This window comes from Salvia hispanica, chromosome 3 (assembly GCF_023119035.1).
Source record: "Salvia hispanica cultivar TCC Black 2014 chromosome 3, UniMelb_Shisp_WGS_1.0, whole genome shotgun sequence".
Classification (NCBI taxonomy): Eukaryota; Viridiplantae; Streptophyta; class Magnoliopsida; order Lamiales; family Lamiaceae; genus Salvia; species Salvia hispanica.
In genome coordinates, this window is record NC_062967.1 from 37891917 (window position 1) to 37917753 (window position 25837).

A 25837-nucleotide genomic window follows, 5' to 3' on the forward strand; every position below is an offset into this window, starting at 1 on the left:
TTACTGACATGCTCAAATAATTGCACATTGACTTACAAATTGTCTTTTTAATTAACTTTACAGCACCCGTTTTATATCCCGAATGAAATTTTCAATATTCAAAAGTTATATTCGAATTCAAACATAAAATATATATATTATTATCGCCAGTTAAAAGAATTCCAGTAAATGAAACCCAACAACCCAATTTGAATACTTGTATTATCATATCATCATAGATTCATAGATACTGTCACTATCTTTATCAAGTAATTTGATTCAAATCCAGCAAGATTCCAGCAAGAAACCAGTACATACCCCACTCGACCCCATTGTATTAAAATAAAATCTAATAAAATTTTAATATTATTGAGAAATAATAGAGTAATTATAGACTCTCTTTTTTCGATGGTTAAGAGTAATAAATAAACTATTAAAACTTGCATTTTACTCAAAAACTAAGAATTAGCCGCCCTTGTTGATCAATCCGAACCCATAATCAACTTGGTTATCCCACCTTCTATCCACATCTATATTTTTTAACCTTTAGCATTATTATAATGAAAAGATGAAAGATTTGGCTTATTTTCAACAATAAAGTTTAGCTTTGGATAACCCCTTTCCACAAGTGGGATTTAACAATTACTAAGACCAATAATTTTCTCACATATACGTTTCCCATCATATGTTCATACATGATTTGTTAAATAAAATGGTAACAATCTCTGTTGAAAAAATTTGAATAATTAAAAATTACCTCACTATTCCTGAAATTTTTCTCCTTTTATTTATTCTAGAAAATAAAACAGAACACATAGAATCTATACTTAATTTATCAAATTTCTTAACACCCAAAAAAGTAAGGAAAAGGAGCCACTTGACAAATGGAGTCATCCCTATGTCAACATTATGAAATTCAGTGATGACAAAAAAGCCTAGAAAAAAAAAACAAATATGAATAATAATAATTGATTAATTATTCATTTATGAGTTTCTTTCTTTTCTTCCTATAAAACTCATATCCTCACTCAACAAATATCTCCTCTGCAATTTCATTTTCGTCGTCCACTTTTCTGTGAAAAAGTAATAAAACTTTCCCCTCGAATTACGCAGGCAGGAGGATCCAATCTTTCTCTCAGGTACAATTCCAACCCATTTCTGTCTAATTCTTTCCATTACTTTCGAGAAATTCCGCTACAAAATTTAGATCTGCCTTGTTTTTTTGGGGGATCACAGGAATCGCTTATGGCTTCAAAGCGGATCTTGAAGGAGCTCAAGGATCTCCAAAAGGATCCTCCTACCTCTTGCAGTGCTGGTAATTGTAACTAAATTTCGTGAATTTTTACATTTTAAACCCGTTTACATCAAAAAGATTCGATTTTTACATGAATGTGTTTTTCAATTTTGTTTTTGATTTTGATATCTACCCAGTTTTGGGGTTCTAGTATTGTTTGATAGGAGTATTTTTTTTCTTCTGTGGCCTTATATAATCAATTAATCATTGAGGTGTTTTGTTTCATTTTCTTATTGTGGGATTTTAGTGGTTCTTTTTTAGGCAATTTTGGTGGTTGACTGGTTCTTCTTTGTGCATATGTTTTTCAGTTTGAGGTTGGTTAAAAATCCATTGTGTTGAAGTAAAAGCATGAATTTGTAAATTATCTTTTGCTGATATGATTTCTTGTTCTGTTTTGATTGTGAAAAAATTACCCAAGTTTAGGAGTTTTTTTAGCCTTGAGGGATGGTTGAGGCCTCTCTCTAAATAGAGGTTTCTTGTGGTTAAGCTTTAAGAAGCTGCATGGAGATGAAAATGTATGTGGATGGCCCATTATGTCTTCTGTTTGCACTGGATTGTTTGCATATGGTGAATGACATGTCTAATTCACACAAAAGTTTATGTGTAAAACAATACGTTAACTGATTTGTGTGGTTGGCCATCTGTGCCATGCCACATACAAAATATTGAGTTCTTAACAAGTTTTGATTTGGTGAATGAACACTTTCCTGATCATGATGCAATAGCCGGCACCATTTGCTGTTGGTATCCTTTAGTTCAGCATCCATTTGATTTGGATCCTTTCCTTATGCAAAATCTGTTTTTTGTATAGTCGTAGACTTATTTTCCATTGCTATTAATCCAAATCTGTCCAAGTAAAGAAGGTGGACTGGCATTGGAAATGCCCTTTTGTTCCTCAGCCTTTGAACCACCTCCGTTGTCGCATTCTCTCCAACCTCCATTATAGTTTTGCTAATGTTTCACTTGTTAGCTTCACACTCGAAACTTCAAATTCAACCTCAAGATTTCTAAATGTGTGGTTCGATTTTTTCCATTCTTTGTAATTGGCAGGTCCTGTCGCTGAGGACATGTTTCATTGGCAAGCTACAATCATGGGTCCTCCGGATAGTCCTTACGCAGGAGGGGTTTTCTTAGTTACCATCCATTTCCCTCCAGACTACCCTTTCAAGCCTCCTAAGGTATTGTTTACATCCACATTTCTTAGGTTCATCGATTATTTCCCAAGTGTCATATCTCACTTGATACTCGATGCTCCCTGTGGTGCATCTTCCTCAGTTATGATTTGCATGTCTGACATATTCCGCTCGATGAATTCTGCAGGTTGCTTTCAGGACAAAAGTTTTCCACCCAAACATAAACAGCAACGGAAGCATATGTCTCGACATACTGAAGGAGCAGTGGAGCCCAGCCCTAACCATCTCTAAGGTTAGTATGTTTATATATCTAATTTAACACAATCTCTTGCTCATAAATCCAAATTGCTGAAAGAGTTGGTGTTTGTTTGTGCTTCAGGTGTTGCTTTCCATATGCTCCTTGCTGACAGACCCGAATCCCGATGATCCATTGGTTCCTGAGATTGCCCATATGTATAAAACTGACAGGACCAAGTACGAGACCACTGCAAGGAGCTGGACTCAGAAATACGCCATGGGCTAACTTTGCGTGGACGAGTGGTTGGCCCGTTTACCTTTGAACATTTTGCTTTCTACATTTTATTATGTATCAAATGGTCTAATCTATCTTTCAAGTCCTAAATTTGGACTAAAAATGACCAGACACATTGCTTTTAAACTGTTTGTATGTGTAGTTAATCTATCAAATGCGTTTCTATGATTGAAATCTTGTGCTTGTTATCTCAATTCCTCTCATTATTGTTATTTGATTTGTTTTGCTGCAAATTTATTCTGGAATTTAAAAGATAGAGAGCTTCTATTTCATGGAGCTAGTAACCTTTAGAATTCATACAGCATTCCGACTTGCATCGTTGCTTGGGACGGGGTTTGGAGCATGGGAAATGCGGACCTGCTGTTCTTCTGCAGAAACCTATACAGATAATCAATGGTGAACCGTGCAAGCATCCCACTCTTCTTGTTCGCCTTGAGAATAGTCCTTCTGGTGACAAACACGATCCCTCTCTTCACCGCACTCTGAATCTTCTGCACCTCGTTGGGGTCATCGATCAGCTCAACGAGCTTCGCCACTATTGAATCAGCATATTCCGCTCCATTCATGTCCTCCGCATCCTTATACCCGAACTGAATCAAACATTGGTACACCCCGTAGCGCCCTAGCTTCTGGACATAGAGACGCTCGGTGGGTGTGATGGTTTTGATTGGCAAAGTCCTGATGGTGACGAGGACCATGATCTCACGCACCGAGTTCGTTTGCTGGATGTAGTGGCGGATGATGGGCGGGATGCCGTAAACGAGATCCGTAAAGAAAAAGCAAACACCTGGAGTCCGGCAAAAGCCGTTGCTGCCGGACAAAGCATCGTCTAGCTCCGTCACGCTCATTTTGTTATGGGCTTCGTACGTCGTCTTCTTGCTCCTTCCGTACTTCCACGACATCATCACGACCATGAAGAGTGCCGATATGGCGAACGGCACCCACCCCCCTTGCGGGATCTTCTGGAGCAACGACGTCATGAATGCCCCCTCCATTACGACGTAAGGAACAAAAAACCCTAGCACGACAACCGCGTTCATTTTCCAAATGGTCAGCATCACCAGACTCATGAGAAACGTGGTTATGATCATAACCCATATCACCACGACACCGTACGCATTGGCGAGCTCGACTCCGCCTTTGAATCCGACAACAAGTCCAACGGTGAGTATCATGAGAATGTAGTTGATCTCAGGGGAGTACACTTGGCCTTGGTGCTTGGAGGATGTGTGGATTATGCTAACCCTAGGGAAGCAGTCAAGCTCGAGCGACTGCTTCACGATGGAGAAGCATGCGGAGATCATGGATTGGCTTGAAACAACCGCGGCTAGTGTGGAGATAACGAACATCGGCCAGTATACAGGATTCGGAACAGAACTGTAGTAGGCATCAACGATGTTTTCAGGGTGCTTCATTAGATAAGCCGTTTGGCCAGCATACGTCACTATCAACGACGGATAAACCACGAAAGAGAAGCCGAACTACAAGTAGAAACCATTGATTAGATGATTGAAATCTAAGCATAGATATGATATATATGGTTGTTACCAACCTGGATACCCCTTTTGTTGAAGTGCCCCAAATCTGCAAACATTGCCTCAGCTCCTAATAAGATAATAATTGTCCAGTTAGTATGAAAGATAAATAAACAGAACATGATAAGAACACATATTTTACGCACCTGTGATGCTCAAGAAAACGGTTCCGAGGAGATCATAGGCGGTCTTGGTGTTGGCCATCAAGAATTTGACAATGTAGTGTGGTGAGATAGCTTTGAGAATGGATGGATTATAGTTGATGATGTTGTAAACTCCAATTGAAACATTGGTAGCAAACCAAATTAGCATTATTGGAGAGAATAAGAAGCTTACTTTGCTAGTCCCATAACTTTGGAAGAGAAATAAGATTACCAAAAGAATTACTGATATCCACACTACATGTTCTGAAAAACAAACAAACAAAATCTTCATTAAAAACACATATATATACATCGTGTTTCGCTCCTAATTGAATCACATTGAATATGATTATCCATCATAATTTTTAAAATCAAAATGAATATCCACACATTGTCAACAAATGTCAGTGTAGTATTCAGACAATATCATCGTTTCAGATCGAAGTTTACATCGCATATCACCCTTTTTGGTTAGTTAATTTCATTCCAAATGAATATTATCACAAGGTTAAATATATGTCAACGTAGTAATCAGACAATATCATTGTACCAATTCAAAATAATCAATATATATACATTATCATTCGATCACATTGCAAAATTCTTCATATGAACATATACAATTATGATTTTGTTAGGATACTTGCAAAAATTTTCTTTAATTGATACTACTCCCTCCGTTTCTAAAAAAAATGTGAATTTTTAAAATGATACGAATTTTAATGTAGAATTAGTAAAATACTAAGAGAGAGGAAGAGAAAAAATGGGTAAATTAAGAGATATGAAGGGAAAAAATGTAGTAAAATTAGTGTTAGTGATTGGATGGTCCATTTCCTAAAATGAAAAGGTTGGAACAAAAAGGAAAGAGTTTCTATTTTTGAGAAACGGAGGGATTATATGTTTTGTGAAAAATGAAAAAAGTTATATAGAATTGAAAGATTTAAGATATTTTTAGAAAAGAGCTGTATTCATTATCTTAAAACATTGTATAATGGGTGTGATGATATATGCAATATTAGCCGCACTAGGCTCTCTATTTTCTGATCTAATGACTTATATATAGGTGTATTCAAATACATATGTATACTTATTTTAATGTAGAACAAAACTAAATATCAATCTTTGGCTTTGGAACTCAGATGGTCCTAATATATACATAAATTAAAAAATAATGTTACTCTAGATAGAAAAACTAGGCCACAAACCTTGTGTGATCTTGGAAGAGCGCGACTGAATTCCTTGAAGGGCTGAAAGAACTGCAAATTCTCATACACAATTGCAAACATATATAAGAATTACATATCAAATATCAATACTACATAGTTTGGGTGAATATCACTATATATAGTTTCTCAAAATATATCGAACTATTGATATAGCAATGAAATGCTCGAAAAAGTCACAAAAAAACATCCTAGAATTTTCAACAACATAAAGGGAAGATGAGATCACTTAGTTTTTTTACATGTAATTTTTATGCTCATGCTTCTCCACTTATCGAAAAAAACGAAATCATTTTTGTCACATCATTTTAAAGGTAACGAGTCAAACCCATGTAATTTTATTGTGTCCTATAAATCGAGGGTTTGGACATTTTTGTCCCATTCGAATAGTTAATGATTTGAATTGTAGTTTGGTCTCTTAATTAAAAGCAAATTATGCAATGAATGATTTTGAAAATGAGTTACCACAAGTTGCAGGAGTAAGAGCTCCATCTCCAATAACCATGCAAGTTCCCAATAGCACAATAATAGTGAGAAAATTTTGAGCACAAGTGCTCCTCTCAATAAAACCCTTAACCCTAGTCGAAGAAGGGGTTCTCGAATCCACTCTGGCGTTGCGAATGGTGAAATTGGTCGTAAAATTAATATGACGCCGAATATATGAGTAGAGAGCAAAGGTTCCACCCTCTCCATGATCGTTTGCATGCATCACGATGAACACATATTTGATCAACACCAACAAGGTCAGAGTCCATATGATAAGGCTCAAGGTTCCCAGAAGGTCGTCTTCACGGAGATTAGTGAAGCTTGTCGCGGAGAATACATTCACCGGAGAAGTTCCCAAGTCTCCATACACTACTCCAAGTGATTGGTAGGCTAATACAATGTTCTCCCAATTTGAATATACCTAACCACAAAAAAAAGTTCATTATAACTAGTTTAAGTAAGTAATTATACTATTATAGATGAGTTGTAGCGAAACTCATGATATTATCCGTATTAGAGATCTGCGTGCCGGAGAGGTCCCCACCACCACCAATTTCAGGATCAGAGCTTATGGAGCAGTTGTTTGGTGAATTATCATCCATTTTCCTAATTAATGCCAATCAACTTGAGGTGTGACACAATTAAGTAACATAGCCTCTTTATATTGTTTAATGAAGTACAATCCATTTTAATTTTAATTATTAAGTCTTTGCTTGACTACAAAGATATTCAAATTATACATTAATTGATGTTTTGTCATAAGGTTATAGTACAGAGAACTTACGGCCGCACACTGAGATCAATTATACAAAGCGCTGTCAAATAATAGCATTATTGGCATGTATAATTAATATTAATTGTGTCCAATTAATGGTTGCATTATTAGTTTTCAAGAAAGAATTACAAACACTTGGATATTAAAAGATTATGATACTGTAAATCAAGAAGATGTCTGTCTAATTGAAGGTGTAGTATGTTTTTTATGGTGATATATGTGCATGTATAGTTAGTTATCATAAAAACGTATACCCTCTATCCCAAGGTAGTTGGGTCGTTTCTTTTCTTTTACCCATTTTGCAAAATTAATACTCCATCCGTTTCTCCATAGTTGAGTCATTTTACTATTTCGGAAAGTTTCTTCATAGTTGAGTCATTTCCATATTTGGTAACTTTTTTCTCTTTCTTACTTTACTTTCTCTTACTTTATCCTCTCTGCTTTATTCACTTTATACTTTATTCTCTCTACTTTTTCCTCTCTCTTATTTTTTTATCTATTTATTTAACACACCCAACATTCATTTCTAAAACTCCGTGCTCAAAAGTTCTGCCTCAACTATAGTGAAACAGAGGGAGTACTTATAAAATAATTAAAGTGAAGAGAAAGTAAAGTAAGAGAGAATAATATAAAGAAGAAGACTTCTTTACATTATTCTCTTTTACTTTATTCTCTCCCCACTCACTATAACTATATTTATACTATCATTTTTGTAAAATGAGTGCAGAAAAGAAACGACTCAACTACCTTGGAACGGGAGGAGTATCTTTTAAGGACACAAAAATTGAGATGCAATTACTAGCGTTTGAAATTTTTTAAAAATATTCATAATTTAGGATGCATAAGAAAACGTCCCTAAATTAATGATAAATTATCTTAATCTTTTCTTTTATAGAACACTTCTATCTGTGTCTCATAATTTAAATTGGGACACCAACAAACAATAAAACACTTTATTTGAAAAGATTACAAATTGCCGTCCTAATATCATTAAAAAATATTCTTAGCCGTTCTTTTTGTTGCAGGGACTCCATGTTCACTTTTATATTTTATGGAAATGGTCCTGAAATATATCAAACCACACATGAGATATGATCATAGTCAACTATACATTTTTATATGCTAAACCTTAAGCAAAGGGATGATGTCAATTATACATATGTTTAAAGAGCTGTTCTCACTTCCACTTAATGAGTGACACGACATCTAATTAGCACTTAATTACCTAATTAACACTTTATTTCATAAATTGCTATCGTAATTAGTGCTAGCGAATTGTGACATGCGATCGTAATTGTGACATGAGTTTCCCTATATTATAGGAATTGTGACATGCGATCTTATTAATTATATATTAATTCAGATATTTTTTCGATAAATTATGAAAAAGGGATTTTGAAACAAAACTTAAATGGACGCAACCGCACGCATAGAAAAAATTTAGTTCACTGTTATTTTTGGTTTTATTTATTTAGTAGTACCTTTAAAGAAAAGAACAACTTGCGCCATAATACTGTATAGGATAAATTTGGTTATTCAAAATTAAATTGATCGAAGATTATTTGAGAATATGTTCAAAGTTATTGGAGACTCATGAATCAAGATGCGCAAGTCAATGCTCAACTATAATATTGTCATGACATTTGTTAAGTAGAGATTGTAAATCAATACTAATAATTATAATATGATTGAATATTAAAATTTGCAATTGAAATTTAGACTGCGAATCAAAACCCACAGATATTAGAGTAACTTCAAAAATCAAACTAGTTTGGTTGAAGTCTTAATCATATTTATTTAATACTGTTCAAGATATTTAATGATCTTTGGAATGAAACTATTTCTGCCTATTACTTAATACTGAAAAAAACAATTAAATAGATAATTGTGCTGTCTAATTCCTTTTAATTTTATTTATTATTCTCTACGTTATATAACTAAATTATGTATTGATGTATCGTCAAAAGAGTTAATTTTCGGCCACACAATTAATTCAATTATACACTGCATAATAATAATGTCTTTATTGATATACTATATCCTTCGACACCGATTTCGACTGATAGTCTGATATTTCAATTTTTCGACCAACAAATTTTTAGGGAATGTGACTATACATCAAGAAGATGGACGTTTAATTTATCATGACTCATGAGTGTACATATATAGATTAGTTGAGGAAATTAACGTTTAAAGGTTAAATTGGAAAGAGACTATAAAGCACGAGAGAATAAATTTTTTTGCCAAAAGAAAACGACTCAACTTCCTATCCGAAAGCGAATACAAGTCACCTACTAGTGAGAAACCCTAAACTGCACTGATAATTTAACATTATTGACTTATATTTTGAAGAAAAAAATATACTTATATGTGATTCATCATGTAATATAAGCATTACGTCTTAACTTTATTGATAGTGGGACGAAAAATATATATTTGCTTGGGCTGCTTTGGTTATATTAAAATCAAGCAAATAAACGGATCCAGTTATAAAAATGTTGATCCAAATGATTAGGTCCGGCCCATCTTCTTTATCGTTATCAGCCCACTTTTCTTTTGAGGTATCGACCCACTAAAAAAATCAAAATTGACACTACAATTAAGCTAAGAGTAAAAAATATTGAAAATTAGTCATTCCTTTTGCTGAAAATTTATTTCTGAATTAAAAAAATATAAAAAAATAAAAATTCTTCCTTCAATCCACAATAAAAGTCACACTTTGCCATTTTAGTACATCACACAATAAGAGTCATACTTCATTTTTATCATAAATGGTAAGTACACTTTTTGGTCCACAAGTCTGGCTTCAGATTTCATAAACCATTCCGACTTGCACAGTCGCTTGGGACGGGTTTTGAAGCGTGGAAAACGCGGGCCTACTGTTCTTCTGTAGAAACATGTACAGGTAATCTATGGTGAACCGTGCAAGCATCCCGCTCTTCTCATTCGCCTTGAGAATAGTCCTTCCGGTCACAAACACGACCCCTCTCTTCACCGCGCTCTCAATCCTCTCCACCTCGTTGGGGTCATCGATCACCTCAACGAGCTTCGCCACGATCGAGTCAGCATATTCCGCCCCATCCATATCCTCCGCATCCTTATACCCGACCCGAATCAAACACCGGTACACCCCTTGCCCCCCTAGCCTCCCCACATGGAGACGCTCCGCGGGCCCCACGGTTATGACCGGCACAGTCATGATGGTGACAAACACAACGATCTCACGTGCCGAATTCGCGTGAAGGATGTATTGTCGGATTATTGGAGGGACACCGTACACGAAATCCGTATAGAAAAAGCAAACACCTGGAGTCCGACAGAAGCCAGTCTCGGAAATAATCTCGTCCATCTCTGCTACGCTCATACCGTTTTCGGCCTCGTACATGGCCTTCTTGCTCCTTCCGTACGTCCACGACACCATCACAGCCATGAAGAGGGCTGAGATGGCGAACGGGACCCAGCCCCCTTCCGGAATCTTCTGAAGCAACGACGCCATCATCGCCCCCTCGATTAAAGCGTACGGAACAAAGAACAAAAGCACGAAGGCCGAGTGCATTTTCCAGATCACCAGCATCACGAGGCTCGTGAGGGACGTGGTTATGATCATCACCCATATCACCACGACACCATAAGCATTAGCTAGCTCGACTCCGCCTTTGAATCCGACAACGAGCCCAACGGTGAGGATCATGAGAATGTAGTTGATCTCAGGGGAGTAGACCTGGCCCTGGTGCTTGGATGATGTGTGGACTATGGTGACCCTCGGGAAGCAGTCGAGCTCGAGCGACTGCTTCACGATGGAGAAACATGCGGAGATCATAGATTGGCTCGAGACAACCGCGGCTAGTGTGGAGATAACGAACATCGTCCAGTAAACAGGATTGGGAATAGAGCTGTAGTAGGCGTCCACGATGTTTTCAGGGTGCTTTGTTAGGTAAGCCGTTTGGCCCGCGTATGTCACTATCAACGACGGAAAAACCACGAAAGAGAAGCCCAACTACAGGGAGAAACCATTCATTAGATGATTGGTAACTAAGCATGGATATGATATACTCCCTCCATCCCTTAAATATTGTCACAGTTTGACTAGGCACGAGTTTTAAGAAATGTAATGAAAAGTGGGTTGAAAAAGTTGGTAGGATGTGGGTTATACTTTTAAAGTATTAGTTTTATAATAAAATGTGACAGAGAAATGTCAGTGGAATGTGGGGTCCACTACTAAAAATGATAAAAAAGTGAAATGTGACAAATTTTAGGGACGGAGGGAGTACGTATATGGTTGTTACTAACCTGGATACCCCTTTTGTTGAAGTGCCCCAAATCTGCATACATGGCCTCAGCTCCTATTAAAATAAATAACAAAATATGATAAGAACACATATTTTAGATTACATAGCTCCAAAATAGATGAGTTATCAGCTCTACTAAACTGGCCCTACGCACCTGTGATGCCCAAGAAAACGGCTCCGAGGAGATCCCAAGCGGTCTTGGTGTTGGCCATGAAGAATTGGACAATGTAGTGTGGTGAGATAGCTTTGAGGATGAATGGATTATACTTGATGATGTTGTAAACTCCAATTGAGACATTGGTAGCAAACCAAATTAACATTATTGGAGAGAATAGGACGCTGACTTTGTTGGTCCCATAACCTTGGAACAGAAACAGGGCTACTAAAAGAACTATAGATATCCACACTACATGTTCTAAAAGCCAACAAAAAAAAATTCATCAAGAACATATGTATGCAATTTCAAAAAATGTTATGAAGATAAAGTTTAGTTGGAAAAAAAATGCTTTCCACAAACCTTGTGTGATCTTAGAAGAGCGCGATTGAATTCCTTGGAGGGCTGAAAGAACTGCAGTTTGTGATAAATAATTGCAAACATGAGAATCAAACCTAAACTAAAAACAATTTAATTCAATTTAATTTTTATGTTAATTTGGGTAAATACTATAGATCCCATACTAATTACATTTTTACAACCTTCTAAATTTAGAGTGTTATTTTGTTGAAAATTTATAATCCAATAAATTATAACCCAATTAGCCACAATCTGAGTAGGGCTGACACGAAACCCGATGGACTGACGCGATGAGTTGGACCTAGGTGCAACTATTATATATTGTTCTATGTGTTTGACACCTAATTTGTCACATAACAGAAATAACTAAACAAAAAAATAACCTTCAATTTACATACTTATACTATATTATATTTTTATTAATATAATAATAGATAATAAATAAATTTGAAAATTCAAATTCTGAAATATTATAATTCTAAAACATGTTTTAAAATTTTTGAAAATATATTTATGTTTTACTTTATTTATGCTACTCTTAAATTAGTTTACTCATGTTTGAGTTTAAGCGTACATTGCAAAATTATCTTAATCTCTTAGTAATATGACTAATTTTCATCATTATATATCGAATGATCACATGTTAAGTTTGTCAATAGCAATCCAATTAACCTAATTGGCTAGTTCGAAACTCGAACATTTACTTTTATGGCCCAATATAGTTATAACTCGATAAAAATCACAAATCAATTAGGTCGCACCCGATTAGTCTGCAACTGCCCTAAACTCACTGGATTGATGTGATTAACACATCCCTACGAATGACTTGAACAAGTGTAACAAAAATATCATTTCCTTCAATTATCAGCGACATAAAGATGAAAAAAAAAAAGACAAATCCTTTTGGTCTCTTCACTTTGAAAGTCACGAGTTAATCCCATATAATTTTGTGGTGTCCACTCTCATCTAGAGAAATCGAGGGATATGACATTTTGTCACACTCAAAATAGTGAATGGCTTTGATATTGTTAGTAGTGGAGGACATATTTAAGAAAAAAACAAATAGTTAAAGCATTTGATATTATTAGTAGTGAGGACATATTTGAGGAAAGAACAAATAGTTAAAGCTTTGATATTACACATTTAAGAAAAAAAACAAATAGTTAAAGCCTTTGATATTATCACTAGGTTAGGTCACAACCGTGACATATTTGTGAAAAAAACAAATAATTAAGGATTTGAAGTATAGGGATGTAATTAAATGATAACTAGCCTAATGTGATAACTTTGATAACTCGCCAACCCAGTACATAAAAAATGTCAAAATGTATAATGATATGAGGGGTCATGTTAAGATGAAAACCAGCTTAATGTGATTAACTGTGATAGCTCAATATCTTGATATATTAAAAATGTCAACACAACGACTGAGTATGCCAACTAAGTCTTTATGTTGATATTTTGTGTTGACATTTAAATATAAATATACAAATGTAAACACAAAGACATAGTTGACATATCCATGTCATTGATGACATTTTTTATATATTAATTGACGAGTTATCCAAACTATCACATTAAGCTAGTTATTACTCCATCCATCTCACAATAGAAGTCACATTTGGTGTGGTCACGGGTTTTAAGATATGTAACGAATAGTGGGTTGGAAAATTAGTGAAATATTGGGTCTACTTTATTATATTGGTTTTGTAATAGATGTGTGTGAATTGAGTTAGTGGAATGTAAGACGTACTTACCATTTAAGGTAAAAGTGAAATGTGTCTTTTATTGTGGGATGGACTGAAATGACAAAATGTAACTTTTATTGTGGGACTGAGGGAGTATTTGATTACATCCCATGACATGAATATGTCAACTATGTCTTTGTGTTGACCATTGTATATTTATATTTAAATAAATGTCAAAACACAAATGCACAATTGACACACTCATGTCATTGGCATTTTTAATATACTGAGTTGACGAGTTATCACGTTTATCACATTAAACTAGTTATCATCCTAACACGACCCTGTATAGTTTAAACCGCTAATTTCTCATATTATATTTTCAATTTAAGGCTTTATACTAAAGTGAAATGCAACGGATGAATATGATAATGAGTTACCACAAGTGGCCGGAGTAAGAGCTCCATCTCCAATAACCATGCAAGTTCCCAAGAGCACTATAATAGTGAGAAAATTCTGAGCACGAGTGCTCCTCTCAAGAAAGCCCTTAGCCCTAGTCGAAGAAGGGGTTCTCGAATCCACTCTGGCGTTGCGAATGGTGAAGTTGGTCGTAAAATTAATATGACGCCGAATATATGAGTAGAGAGCAAAGGTTCCACCCTCTCCATGATCGTTTGCATGCATCACGATGAACACGTATTTGATCAACACTAACAAGGTCAGAGTCCATATAATAAGGCTCAGGGTTCCCAAAAGGTCGTCTTCACATAGACTAGTGAATTTTGTCGCGGAGAATACATTCACCGGAGAAGTTCCCAAGTCTCCATACACTACTCCAAGTGATTGGTAAGCTAATACAATGTTCTCCCACTTTGAATATACCTAACCACAAAAAAAGAGAACTTTATTATAACACTCCTTTCGTCCCACATAAGATGACACATTTTTTGTTTTAGTTTGTCCCAAATAAGATTACACATTTCCTTTTTTAGAAACTTTCTCTTTCCAATTAATACATTCAACCACTTTTTCTTACTCTTATTAAAATATTCATCTTTCTTTCTCTCTCTATTTTAATACTTACACACACATTTTCTTTCTCCAATTAAACACATTAACAAATAACTTCTAAATCTCATGTCAGCTAAGAAATGTGTCATCTTAGTCGGGACGGAGGGAATAGTTTAAGAAAGTAAAAATTAATTAGAAATACCTTTTCTCTTTGAGGAGGCTGAGGAGTTGTAGTGAAGAGGTCTTCACCACCACCACCGTTGCTGCCGCCGCCGTTTTCGAGGTCAGATTTCATGATGCAGTTGTTTGGTGCATTATCTACCATCTTCTTCTTGAGGTGACACAAATGTCAGATGATCCTCTAAATTTCTTGATCCCTTTACTTTCATTTATTTAGTGTCAAAAGGGTAAATTTTTGTCCACACACTTCACTCAATTATAGAGTGATGACATTATTGGCATATACCCCAACTGTGACTGACCCAATTAATTGTTGTATTATACTTTTTCAAAAAGAATTTCGAAACCGATTTTGAATGATAGTCTGATGTCTCAATTTATCCGACCAACAAATTTATGTATGGGGAATGAGACTGTACATCAACAAAGCAGACGTCGAATATATGAGTGTATGTAGTAGTAGCATAATCAATTTAGCCTATAAGAGTATACGATTTTGGTCGGACACGGATTTTAATAGTACACAATTGGTAAAGTCCAAAGAGATAGAAAGAAAAAAAATTAAAATATTATTAGAGGAGAATGAATCACACCTCATTAAAGATAAAAAGAAAAAGTAATTGAAGTATACTCTTGTGAGATAGATGGAGTATTTTGTAAAAATGGCGTGACGATATACGAGAAACCCCAAACTGCACTAGTATGATTTATATTATTTTAATAATTTAACATTATTGACTTATATTCTGAAAAAAAAGTACTTTATTGTTATTCATCATGTATAATATATTTCGTCTTAATTTTGTTGATTGTGGCACTATAAGTATTTATTTGCTTGGGCTATTCTTGGTTATACTCAAAAACATATACTCATACAAACAAACGGATCAAGTTATAAAAATGTTGCTCTAAATAAATTAGACGTGGCCCATCTTCTTTATTTTTATCAGCCCACTTCCTTTTGATGTATCGACCCACTAAAAAAATCAAAATTTGACACCACAAATAGAAAATATTGAAAATCTAAATCATCAACAACAATTAACCAATTTTGTTTTTGTTTTTTTTTAAGTCCATTCTTGAGATCTCTTCTCTAACAAAAAAGAGTTGTTTCGACTTTTAACGTGATTATAATTACTTAAAATTAACTTTTTATTTATTCATTTTTATTTTTTTTGCCATTCAGGGATAAAAGTACGAAGCAGACATGCTAAAAAGGGCTTCATATTTTAAGCCACAATTTACGTACGTCGACAAACTAAAGTTTCTACTTTAATTTGTCGAACCATTTATTGGACTAGATTTATTATTTTAAACATTTTATTGATTATGAGATTATAACGGTGAGAAGTTGACAAAAACTTGAGCGATTTCAGCAAAAAGAATGTTGCAAAAGCTAAAGTCGTATATTTCCACAGCTTTTGACTTCACTAAATCACAAAGCACACCATGTTGAGACACACACTGTTGGAATTGTTAGCTGTGTACACATAGGATATGAACTTAATTATTTAATTAATAATATTGAATTAGTAAATTATTAATAATAAAGTTCATGCACTTATAAAGGCATATATGGTCATGAAATGTATTAGCTAACTAGCTAGGCTATCCGAGTTTTACAAAACAACAGTTTCAGGCTAGAAATTATCGACCGTAATCCTCAATTTTTTCGGTATACGTTAACCACTTAACCTATAGGGCCAGTTGAGTTCTGAAACATTACATACTTTTTTCACTAGTTTATTCATTTTCTTAATAATTCTATATTTATAACAAACACATGCCTTATCAATCAATTCATGCATTTCTACTAATTTAATTAATGGAATAATTTTTATTTTTTCATCTAAATGTGCTATATTAAATTGAGAAAAAAAATTAAAACTTTATGATTTAGTATTTCAATTTTATAGGTTAATTGTCATATCACAACTTGACCAAATTTCGTTATTATATCTTGTCTGAATAGTAATGAAAAAATTCCTAATAATTATGATAATATACTTTTGTTAATGGTCCACATAAAGCATAACCAATCAAGATGGAAAGCCCATTAATAATACTACTTTTACAAAAATATTTAACGCAATCAAAACATTCCTATATTGGCGGCTGCCTATTTTGTCTTCTAAGCTATGCCTTTTTCGACAATACTTTTTTACATTCTGCTCAATTTTATCAATTATAATAAACATTTTCATTTAACAATAGCAGTGCCTTATTTTTATGTATAAAATATTATCCAGTGCTCCTATCTACAACTAAATCTTTGACTTATATTTCACGGAAAATATCAAAGTTACAAGTTGAAAGGAAAAGTAATTTTGGCCTGAAAAAGATGGTTTCAGTTGGTATAATTGTGGTCAAATAAATTTTATGTTTGCCACCGACTGGCAGATGTCCACGTATTACTTTTCTTGACGATCATATAAGATACTAGTATAATTGTACCAAAACCTAAATACTTGCGAACAAATTCAGATTTCATAAATTTTTAATTAATTCTGAATGTTGCACATACGATTTTTTTCGATGATCATATAAGATAGTATAATTGTACCAAAACGTTTTGACTTGGATAATTGAGAACAAATCAAGACTTCATGATTTTTCAACTAATTTCAAAAGTTGCACATATTATTTTTTTCGACAATCTTATAAGATAGTACGATTGTACCAAAACTTTCTACAGTAGATAATCGCGAACAAAACCAGACTTTATGCTTTTTCCATTAATTTTTAAAGTTGCACGACAGACCATAATTTCACAAACAATTCATGATTTTTTTCAGCAATTTCCCCTTATAATAAATTATGATTATCGTGGGAGTTTGAGATGTTGGCAATAAAAGTTATAATCATACTTTGTAAATTCAGTTGTTGCTTAGCCAAATTAACTAAGTCGGACATATATATATGAAGTTAAATAATGTGTAGATGAGACAAATTATTTCTCAAATTATATTTCCCACACAAGAGTAGATTACCAATCAATCAATTACACATAAATATTTGATGAGATAAAATAAAAATATAGAGCGTGAGCAACGCAAATGGGGAGACATGGTCGAGCCCACTCAAAATATATGGTGATATAAAACCATGTGACAAACTATGATTTGTACTGATTTTTAATATTATGATTAGCAATAAATATGAAACAGCCATTCTCACACGCTTCACGTTCCGGCTTCAGTCAATCGATTATGCACTTTCAAAAAGCGCTCTTCGCTTTCCACGTGTTTTTTTTTGTTTTTGTTTCGTAAAAAGCGTGTTTGTTTGGAGATAATTATGAAATTGGCGTCAATTTTAAATGTGGTGACTAATCACATAAAGTTTTTCCATTCATGTGTTCTATTTGGAACTTTGCACGATGTTTAATTATATCTATTAGTACTTTTTTGCAATTGGGAGTTTTACAATGAATGTATCATAATATTTTATGTGTAGAGGAGTAAAAGAGTTATATAGTTTGATTTCATTTACAGTGTTGAATATGTGACTAGATCGGTCTATTTATTAAAGTGTATTTTTCTCACGTCACTACTTGAAATCATGTCAATTTAGATTAGGCTACTCATTAATTTCTAATTAATGATGACATCACGCAATAAATCAAACTCTGAAGAAAATATTTTCAATTATTAAGACTCAAAAATAAAAATAAATATAATGCTTTCATATTTGAAATAGCTATTGTTTACTTTTTTTTGTTTTCATATACAACATGTCAAAAAAATAGCTTCCTTTCATCAAAATAGTGTAGCAAGTGATCCACATATTTTTCATAGTCATAGTCCAAATCTAAGAATTATATCGACTAGATTCACCTAATCTAATATGATGAAAAAGGACGACCTCCACATGTGACATAATCTAAATCATGTTCATATATGAAGACTTCAGTAAATAAGTTTAGTGTACTCTAATCCATGTAGGTGCTTTAGAAATTAATCCGCAAAGTTTGACTTCTTATAACATAGACTAATTGTTATAGACGAATAATAATTTTGTAATTGTATATCTTATAACCTACATGTCACCATTTTATTCAGTATTTTAAAGTCACATTTCTTATACTCTCTTCGTCCACGAAAAATAGTCTTATTTTACTATTTTTGAGTGTCCATTAAAAACAGTCTCATTTCAAAAATAGAAACTTTCTTTCGGACTTTATCCATTTTTTTCTCCTATCCTTTTAACTTTATCAATTTTCATCTCCTACTTTATCTACTTTATGATATTTTTTTTCCTTCTCTCTTACTTTACTAATTTCTTTTTAAAGCTTGTGTCATACACGAATGAGACTATATTTCATAGATGGAGGAAGTATAACATCAAGGAAATTCAAGGCATGAAGGAAATCAACAGTCTGAAAGTAACTTCATTTGAAATAGTATTTCAAATGGTCCACGAGATGACGTAAAACATGAAAGTCATAGCTTCTTGTCAAACTTCTAAAAAGGAATTCCCAATTCATTGAGAAAGCATATCTTCAGGTAAACGGAAAACCATTATTAATCTTTCGAAATAGAATGGCTGACCCCGTCCATTTGTTTGACCTTGTTTTTATGTCGGCTCGTTTCCTGGTCTTGAAAGTTTTCTTTTGGTGGTTTTAGCCCCCCGGTGTTGTGATGTCCTAATTATAAATTGCTTTAGGGGTCGGACGTTCATTAGTTGTTAATTTTGTTGTACATGTTGTTGCGTTTTCTGTTGGACTCGCCGCAGCTATAGGCTAGAGCATGTGTTTCTCTCATCAAAAAAATCTTTCAAAATAGAAGAAGACACACCATCCGGTCTCTTAACTGATTAAGGTGCGTTTGTTGTTGTTAAATCCTAATTATATTTAATAAAATTCGAACTAGAGAATAATAAACTCTAATTTAAGAATGGTGAATCCTGATTTAAAAGATATTTAAGCACATTTATAATACATTAAAACGTGGCCATTAATATGTGTGGGCGCAATACTGATTTTTCTTCAAAAATCGACAGTACATTAGTTACAAGCTAGCTTCATGAAATTAACACAAACCACGAAATTGTGAAAAACCCTAATTGCTTTGGGTCTAAATTAAAGTCTTGAAGTATTTGGACATATTATGTCTGAAAATAAAGTATGCTCTTTCTAAATTCATTAGTACGTGCCAAAAGTTTTTTTCTATGTGAACTGAATTAGGACACTAACTCAAATATATTATTTTTATAGTATATCACATTACTCTTAATTTGAAAATTACCCTATTATGAATGACCATATTAGTATTGCTATTATTATATTCATCATATAGCTTTTCCCAAGTTAGATATGAGCATATGAAAAGGGCAATTTGATAATTTTTGATGAGCACAAGGAAGTGTGTGCCTTGAGTTGGGATTTCGAGAGCAAAGTTATAGAAATACGTAAGTAGGGGAGTGTTATATTGCTAACTCAATGCTTAGTTGCTAACTACAATTTAATAATAGCTATTAAATATTCAAATTAAAGGCCTAGATTATCAACTACGAAATGTCAATACGATCAACAAAAAACGTCAATAAGACTATAGGATTAATTCTAATAAAAATCAATAGGGGTATTAATGTCAAGTTAGTTATAACTAACTTTTAAAAGAAATCCTAAAACTTTAAATTCATATAACATATATCAAATTAAAGATAATTTTATAAGAATTCCAACGATATACTACATGCATATGTTCCGACGTCAAAATTTGAAAAAAAATTGAATTTTTTTTTTGAATTTTCGTATTTTTGACGAACAGATTTATGTCAATACACCTTACATAATATGTCAATATTATGCTTGTAAAGTGTCAATATGAAATTGTGTTGACATTATTATGTCTTTGTGTTGATATATTTCATACACTGCTACAGTATTTATGCTTCGTCTGCCTGCTATTAATAATAGACGACACGAGTTTTAATACAAAATTAATATATTTTTTATTAAAATAATATTAATGAGAAAGGTAGTTCACCTCATTAGCTAAAAACATTATCAAAGATAAAACATGCTAATATTTGTGGACAGAGAAATATATATTTCTACTAGTTTCTCTTTATAGATGACCTAACAACAACCGAGTATTCTATATCAAGTATCTCAACTTCAAATCTCATTAAAATATTATAGTTCGTGTCGGCCAATAGAGAGAGAAAATTAAAAGAGAAAAGGTATCATAAATCTATTGGTTTCTAAGGTGGTTAAAATTTCGATGTTTATATAGGACCCAAGTTGGGTCGGTGTCGTGACACATGTACAAGTGGACATCTATGTGTTCTACGAGTATTATATAATTAAACACCATCAATTTGAAACTTAATATTCGAAGACATGATTCAAATAAAATACTAAAAGGTAATTTGCACACAAATTAAGGTCAAACAATTTGAAAAAAAAGCCCATTTCTTAATATATTTTTAACACAAGTAATTTGTAAATTGTAATCTATTTCTTAGAAATATTTCTAGAGAAAAAAAAAAGTTATTGCTCTTATTATAGCCTAAGCTAGATAGGCATGCCCCCAATAATTAATTTTTTTTTCAATGTGCCAAATGAACCTTTAATATTATTTTTTGTAAATGTTCCAAATGTAGATTTATAATCGTGTATGAAGAGAATATATTTTTCTAATATTATTATTTAACAAATGAATCTCTCCCATATTAGAGCTTTAACCTTATATAACTAATTCATAGTATCTCTTTTCTTTCTATTTTATTTGTTTTAAGATTAACATAAAAAAATATGATGAAATAATAAGACTTGAAAATCCCACAATATTATCATGAATGGACCAAAATATATTTGTATGATTGAATTGCACAATATCTTTATCCAAAAGGAGGTAACATATCACGTGATGAAGAACATCATGACCGAACCACATTAAATTAAAATTGACATTAGTCGAATTATTTACACTCGGTAGTAGAAAGTACACTCAAATAATAAAACTTACAATAACTACTTAGAGCAAATGATTGCAGCATGATTTTACCCAATCTTGTTGTCGACATCTTCACTGTGCTTCGACATAAATCAACGCACCATATTTTGACAGATGTAATAATTTCTTAAGCCCAGTGCACACTTTCTGAGTTTCTGTTGCCTGTGGAAACCGTTTTTATTTTTCATTAAATTTATAATAATTTTATTTTTCATTATTTAACGAATATTCAGTGGTTACTCTTTCTATATGGAGTAATCATTTATAGTCCATTATTAATTGGTTCGAATTGACTTGACTCAAATTTTTTTAAAAAATTCAATAAAAAATAAATTAAATAAGTTAGTGAAATTTGAATCATACTTTATATATATACTATTTACGTACTAATAAAAGGTGAATATGACGAATTAGTAATTGTCAATTAGTCATGGACGGACCAATTAAACGGTGAAAAAGGGAATAGATAAAATAAAATATGATGTGTAAACCAATATCTGAAATACAAGTCTGAAAACAAGATACTACACTAGATAATGTTTTTTGTTTTGTTTGATAAATAGCCTAGTATGTTTTGTGTTGTTTTTTTCTTAAGGTAACCTCCTAATCATTCATGATATTGCAAGGCCTTTCGTGTATCTTTATCTATCCTATAAATAAATGAGTTTGAAAGATGAGAAAAACACATAAACATCAAAGCATTATTTTTTCTGTAGCTCACTACATATCCGTGTATGCATTTTAGGAATATTGTATTGCTCGATTCTCAACTCGATGTCAAATTCTATCAAATTCATTGGGCGCCTACGAGTTTGAGGTGTTAATTTCTACTGAATATAATAAGGAAAGTCGTTTCACCTTTATAGACGTAACCGATTCGTTTCTCATCTTATAGAATGAGGAATACCTCAATTCCATATAAAGAAGACAATAGTTTAGTTTGGTGCAATATTTATTACTTTTATTATTGTTACTATCTCCGTCCCTGAAAATTTGTCCCATTTTTTAATTTCCGTCTGTCCCCCAAAATTTGGATCTCATATTCCACTAACGCATTCCTACTCACATTTTATTATAAAACTAATATATAAAAGTAGGACCCACAATCTACTAATTTTAAAATCCGTGTCGGGTTAAAGTGAGATAAATTTTGGGGGACGGAGGTAGTATTATTTAGTTTTAATTTGGAATAGTGATAGAGTGATAGTACTTGGCCAGTATAGAGCCACGGCAGCGCCGCCGTTACAGTGTAATGCATCGAAATGTGGCAGGAAGATTGATAAATACTACACCAAACTTTGTACAAAATATAATGATTTATAAATTTGTCTTTTCTTATACTATATCTTCTTGCAGAAACAAAAAACCAAAAATGAAAATGAAAGAGCTTTCTTTCTGGATAATAGTTTTCGGGTAAAACTTTCACCAATATTATTGCAATATTTATTCCTTCATATTGTCCCCATTGAATTTCGAAATATGAACCCAGAATATCTCTGTGGTCCTAGAACTTCGGAATACTGATATGTATCCTACTTTAAATTTCCTTCATTTTTGGGCAAATTCATATATACTATTTCATTAATTATGGATCAGGTAGAATTTATATCTCGGTTTTAATAGGATTTAATTAAACAATGTGAGTATTTTATATTTTATACTCCATTAAATTAAAAATTATACTAAAATTTGATTTTCAAAATTTGAAAAATAAATCTAATTAGTCTAGATTTTTAAAATTTATACTGGAGTAGTTTTAAAAAATATATTCACATGTATTAACAATTTGTGAGCATTATTCTTATTTAATCCATGTTTAATAACATTTATTTTATTTTATATAGTATTTAGTTTCATTCTAATATTATTAAACATTCAAATCTTGAACTATAATTTTATTCAATTATTAATGTTATACCAAAAATGAATTTATTGTTTTTAATTAATTTGTAGATTTAATGACACAAATAGTAAATTTGAGGAATTAGAATAGAAATAAATGTATGAAACAAACTAAGCATCGCCAGAGTAGCATAAACGAGAACAATGCTCACATAAAATCTGCGCAATATCATTTTTATATTTATCTCATAAATTCATAATTGCATTCATCTTGCTTTTCCTTTAGAATATGTTGATGCAAATTTAGATAAACATTAACTTTTCACTCTTTTCTTTTATATGTAAAATAGATTGTATGCTAATCATGTGAGTGACACTTGCTGCCAATCCACTAGACAAATTTCTTCCTTAACTCCCCACAATTCACATCAATTTAATTCAATATAAACATCATAAAATAGTGTACGTCATTTTCAATATTATCCATTATCCGATTATATCTTGTGTATATTCTTCAATGTGACTGCTGCCTATCAAACATATGTATATATATACTGTTACATCATCCAATATTATACTAGTAGTATTTGTTAGCAATTACATTAAGACACTAGTAACACACTGATACTATCACATATTCTTTCACATTAGTTGTAGTAAGTAGATTTAGCAGAGCATAGACTAAAGTATCAAGTATACAATCAACAAAATTCAAACTATAAATATTGACTATCTATAGAGAAATTAGCTCCATGATTAATTGAATGTAGCTTTTACCCAAAATGTGAATTAAATTTGTGGTGAAGAATCTAGAGGCCTCCATCACCTCTTTACAACTCACGACTCATGTCATATTCCACTCAAAACATCATAAAAATTGACCATATGCTAATTTTCTTCCTCTGTTTCTGGGACAAGATCCGATACATCGACCCCACCTCCCCAAAAAATGAAAAAATTAGATCAATATAGAAAATATCACTTCTCTGTATAGCTATTTTAGAAAAAAAATAAACATGCGTTACAAAATGGTTTCGATTGCAATCGGCTTATAAAAAGACTTACCTAAACCCCAATGAATTATGTAACAACATTAGTTAGATAGTCCATAAGTGAAAAAAAATTCCTTGATTGGAGTATTAATTTAGGGACCCAAAATCTTTAACTATGATTGGACTCGAGTATACATTCATACTCACAATTTACACAAGATATTGGTATTGCATGCCTAGATTAAAATATTTGATGCCCACTTCATACTGCTAATAATGTTTGTAGTACACAATATTAATTTTAATATAAAAGCAAAATTGTTATAATATTGTTATTATCAAATAAGACACACTTTATTAGAAAGAAAAACTTATAACAATACTCCTTAGTTGATTACTAACTTTTGATACTCGACAGACGAAATAGTACTTTCTGGGTTAATTGTCTATAAAATTATGAAGTATAATCAAATTCTAGTTTGTCCTTCATCTTTCAAAATTTGAATGACAAATGACAAAGTTTCAAAATTCGTCAATACTCCCCTGATAATTTTTTTTCCCAGAGAAATGTAATGCTAAGTTGTTGCACATGTATAAAATTTTTGATAATGTTTATGAATAATGAGTGTGTAAAAATGTTACAACGTGGATGACAACACATCATTTTGAGCATACAAAACTAAATATATAAAAAAATAGTAAAATACAACAAATTTGACCAAATAAAATAATTAAATTTTTTTGAAACTTCATAATATGTCATTTAAATTTTTAAAAAAATGAATAAACCAGAACGTTACAAAAGTCATAATTTTATAGTCCAGTACCCTACTTTTTTTTTTTCTGATTGTATCAGTTTCAAAATTAATGTCATCTGAAATTGTTAGATACCTTTATTAATATCTAGAGTCGTGTTGCTATTTCGCTTCTATAATTAAATTAATTGACTTAAATTAAATTAAATGCATGCAGCAACCGATTTGAATTACGAAATCGTCAACGCCTTTTCAAATCATTCATACAGTTATGTAACGAACAGTTGCGAAAAAAAAGTGTCAAGACATAATCATTAGGGTAGTGGTGTTTGTACCTATCGAAATGCGACCTATTCTCACTGCGCGTGATACTTGTTTTCTCACTCTATTACACATACACAATTTAATTCCATTTAATTTGATTTACATAATTATCGTGCACTAACCATGATTACGACCTTTCCTTTTCGCCCTACATAAATTCTATTATTTGAGTGAAATCCAAGT

At 32.6% G+C, this 25837-nt stretch overlaps 3 protein-coding genes across 3 annotated transcripts; 1 reads left to right on the plus strand and 2 right to left on the minus strand.

Moving 5' to 3' along the window:
* The first annotated feature begins 965 nt into the window (after window positions 1-965).
* Window positions 966-3112, plus strand: LOC125214231 (ubiquitin-conjugating enzyme E2-17 kDa-like). The gene is made up of 5 exons (XM_048115166.1): window positions 966-1118; window positions 1216-1294; window positions 2324-2451; window positions 2594-2698; window positions 2786-3112. The coding sequence occupies exons 2-5, from the start codon at window positions 1225-1227 to the stop codon at window positions 2927-2929; spliced, it is 447 nt and encodes a 148-aa protein (XP_047971123.1). The 5' UTR covers window positions 966-1118; window positions 1216-1224; the 3' UTR covers window positions 2930-3112.
* A 113-nt stretch (window positions 3113-3225) lies between these two features.
* LOC125210084 (potassium transporter 26-like) lies at window positions 3226-6927 on the minus strand. The gene is made up of 7 exons (XM_048109662.1): window positions 6817-6927; window positions 6305-6746; window positions 5822-5872; window positions 4620-4880; window positions 4491-4543; window positions 3470-4419; window positions 3226-3430 (listed from the first exon to the last, which is right to left on the minus strand). Exons 1-7 carry the CDS (start codon window positions 6925-6927, stop codon window positions 3226-3228), a joined length of 2073 nt encoding a protein of 690 aa, XP_047965619.1.
* Window positions 6928-9906: 2979 nt separating this feature from the next.
* Window positions 9907-14927, minus strand: LOC125210085 (potassium transporter 26-like). The gene is made up of 6 exons (XM_048109663.1): window positions 14805-14927; window positions 14032-14473; window positions 11907-11957; window positions 11544-11804; window positions 11391-11443; window positions 9907-11097 (listed from the first exon to the last, which is right to left on the minus strand). The coding sequence occupies exons 1-6, from the start codon at window positions 14925-14927 to the stop codon at window positions 9907-9909; spliced, it is 2121 nt and encodes a 706-aa protein (XP_047965620.1).
* Window positions 14928-25837: the final 10910 nt, after the last annotated feature.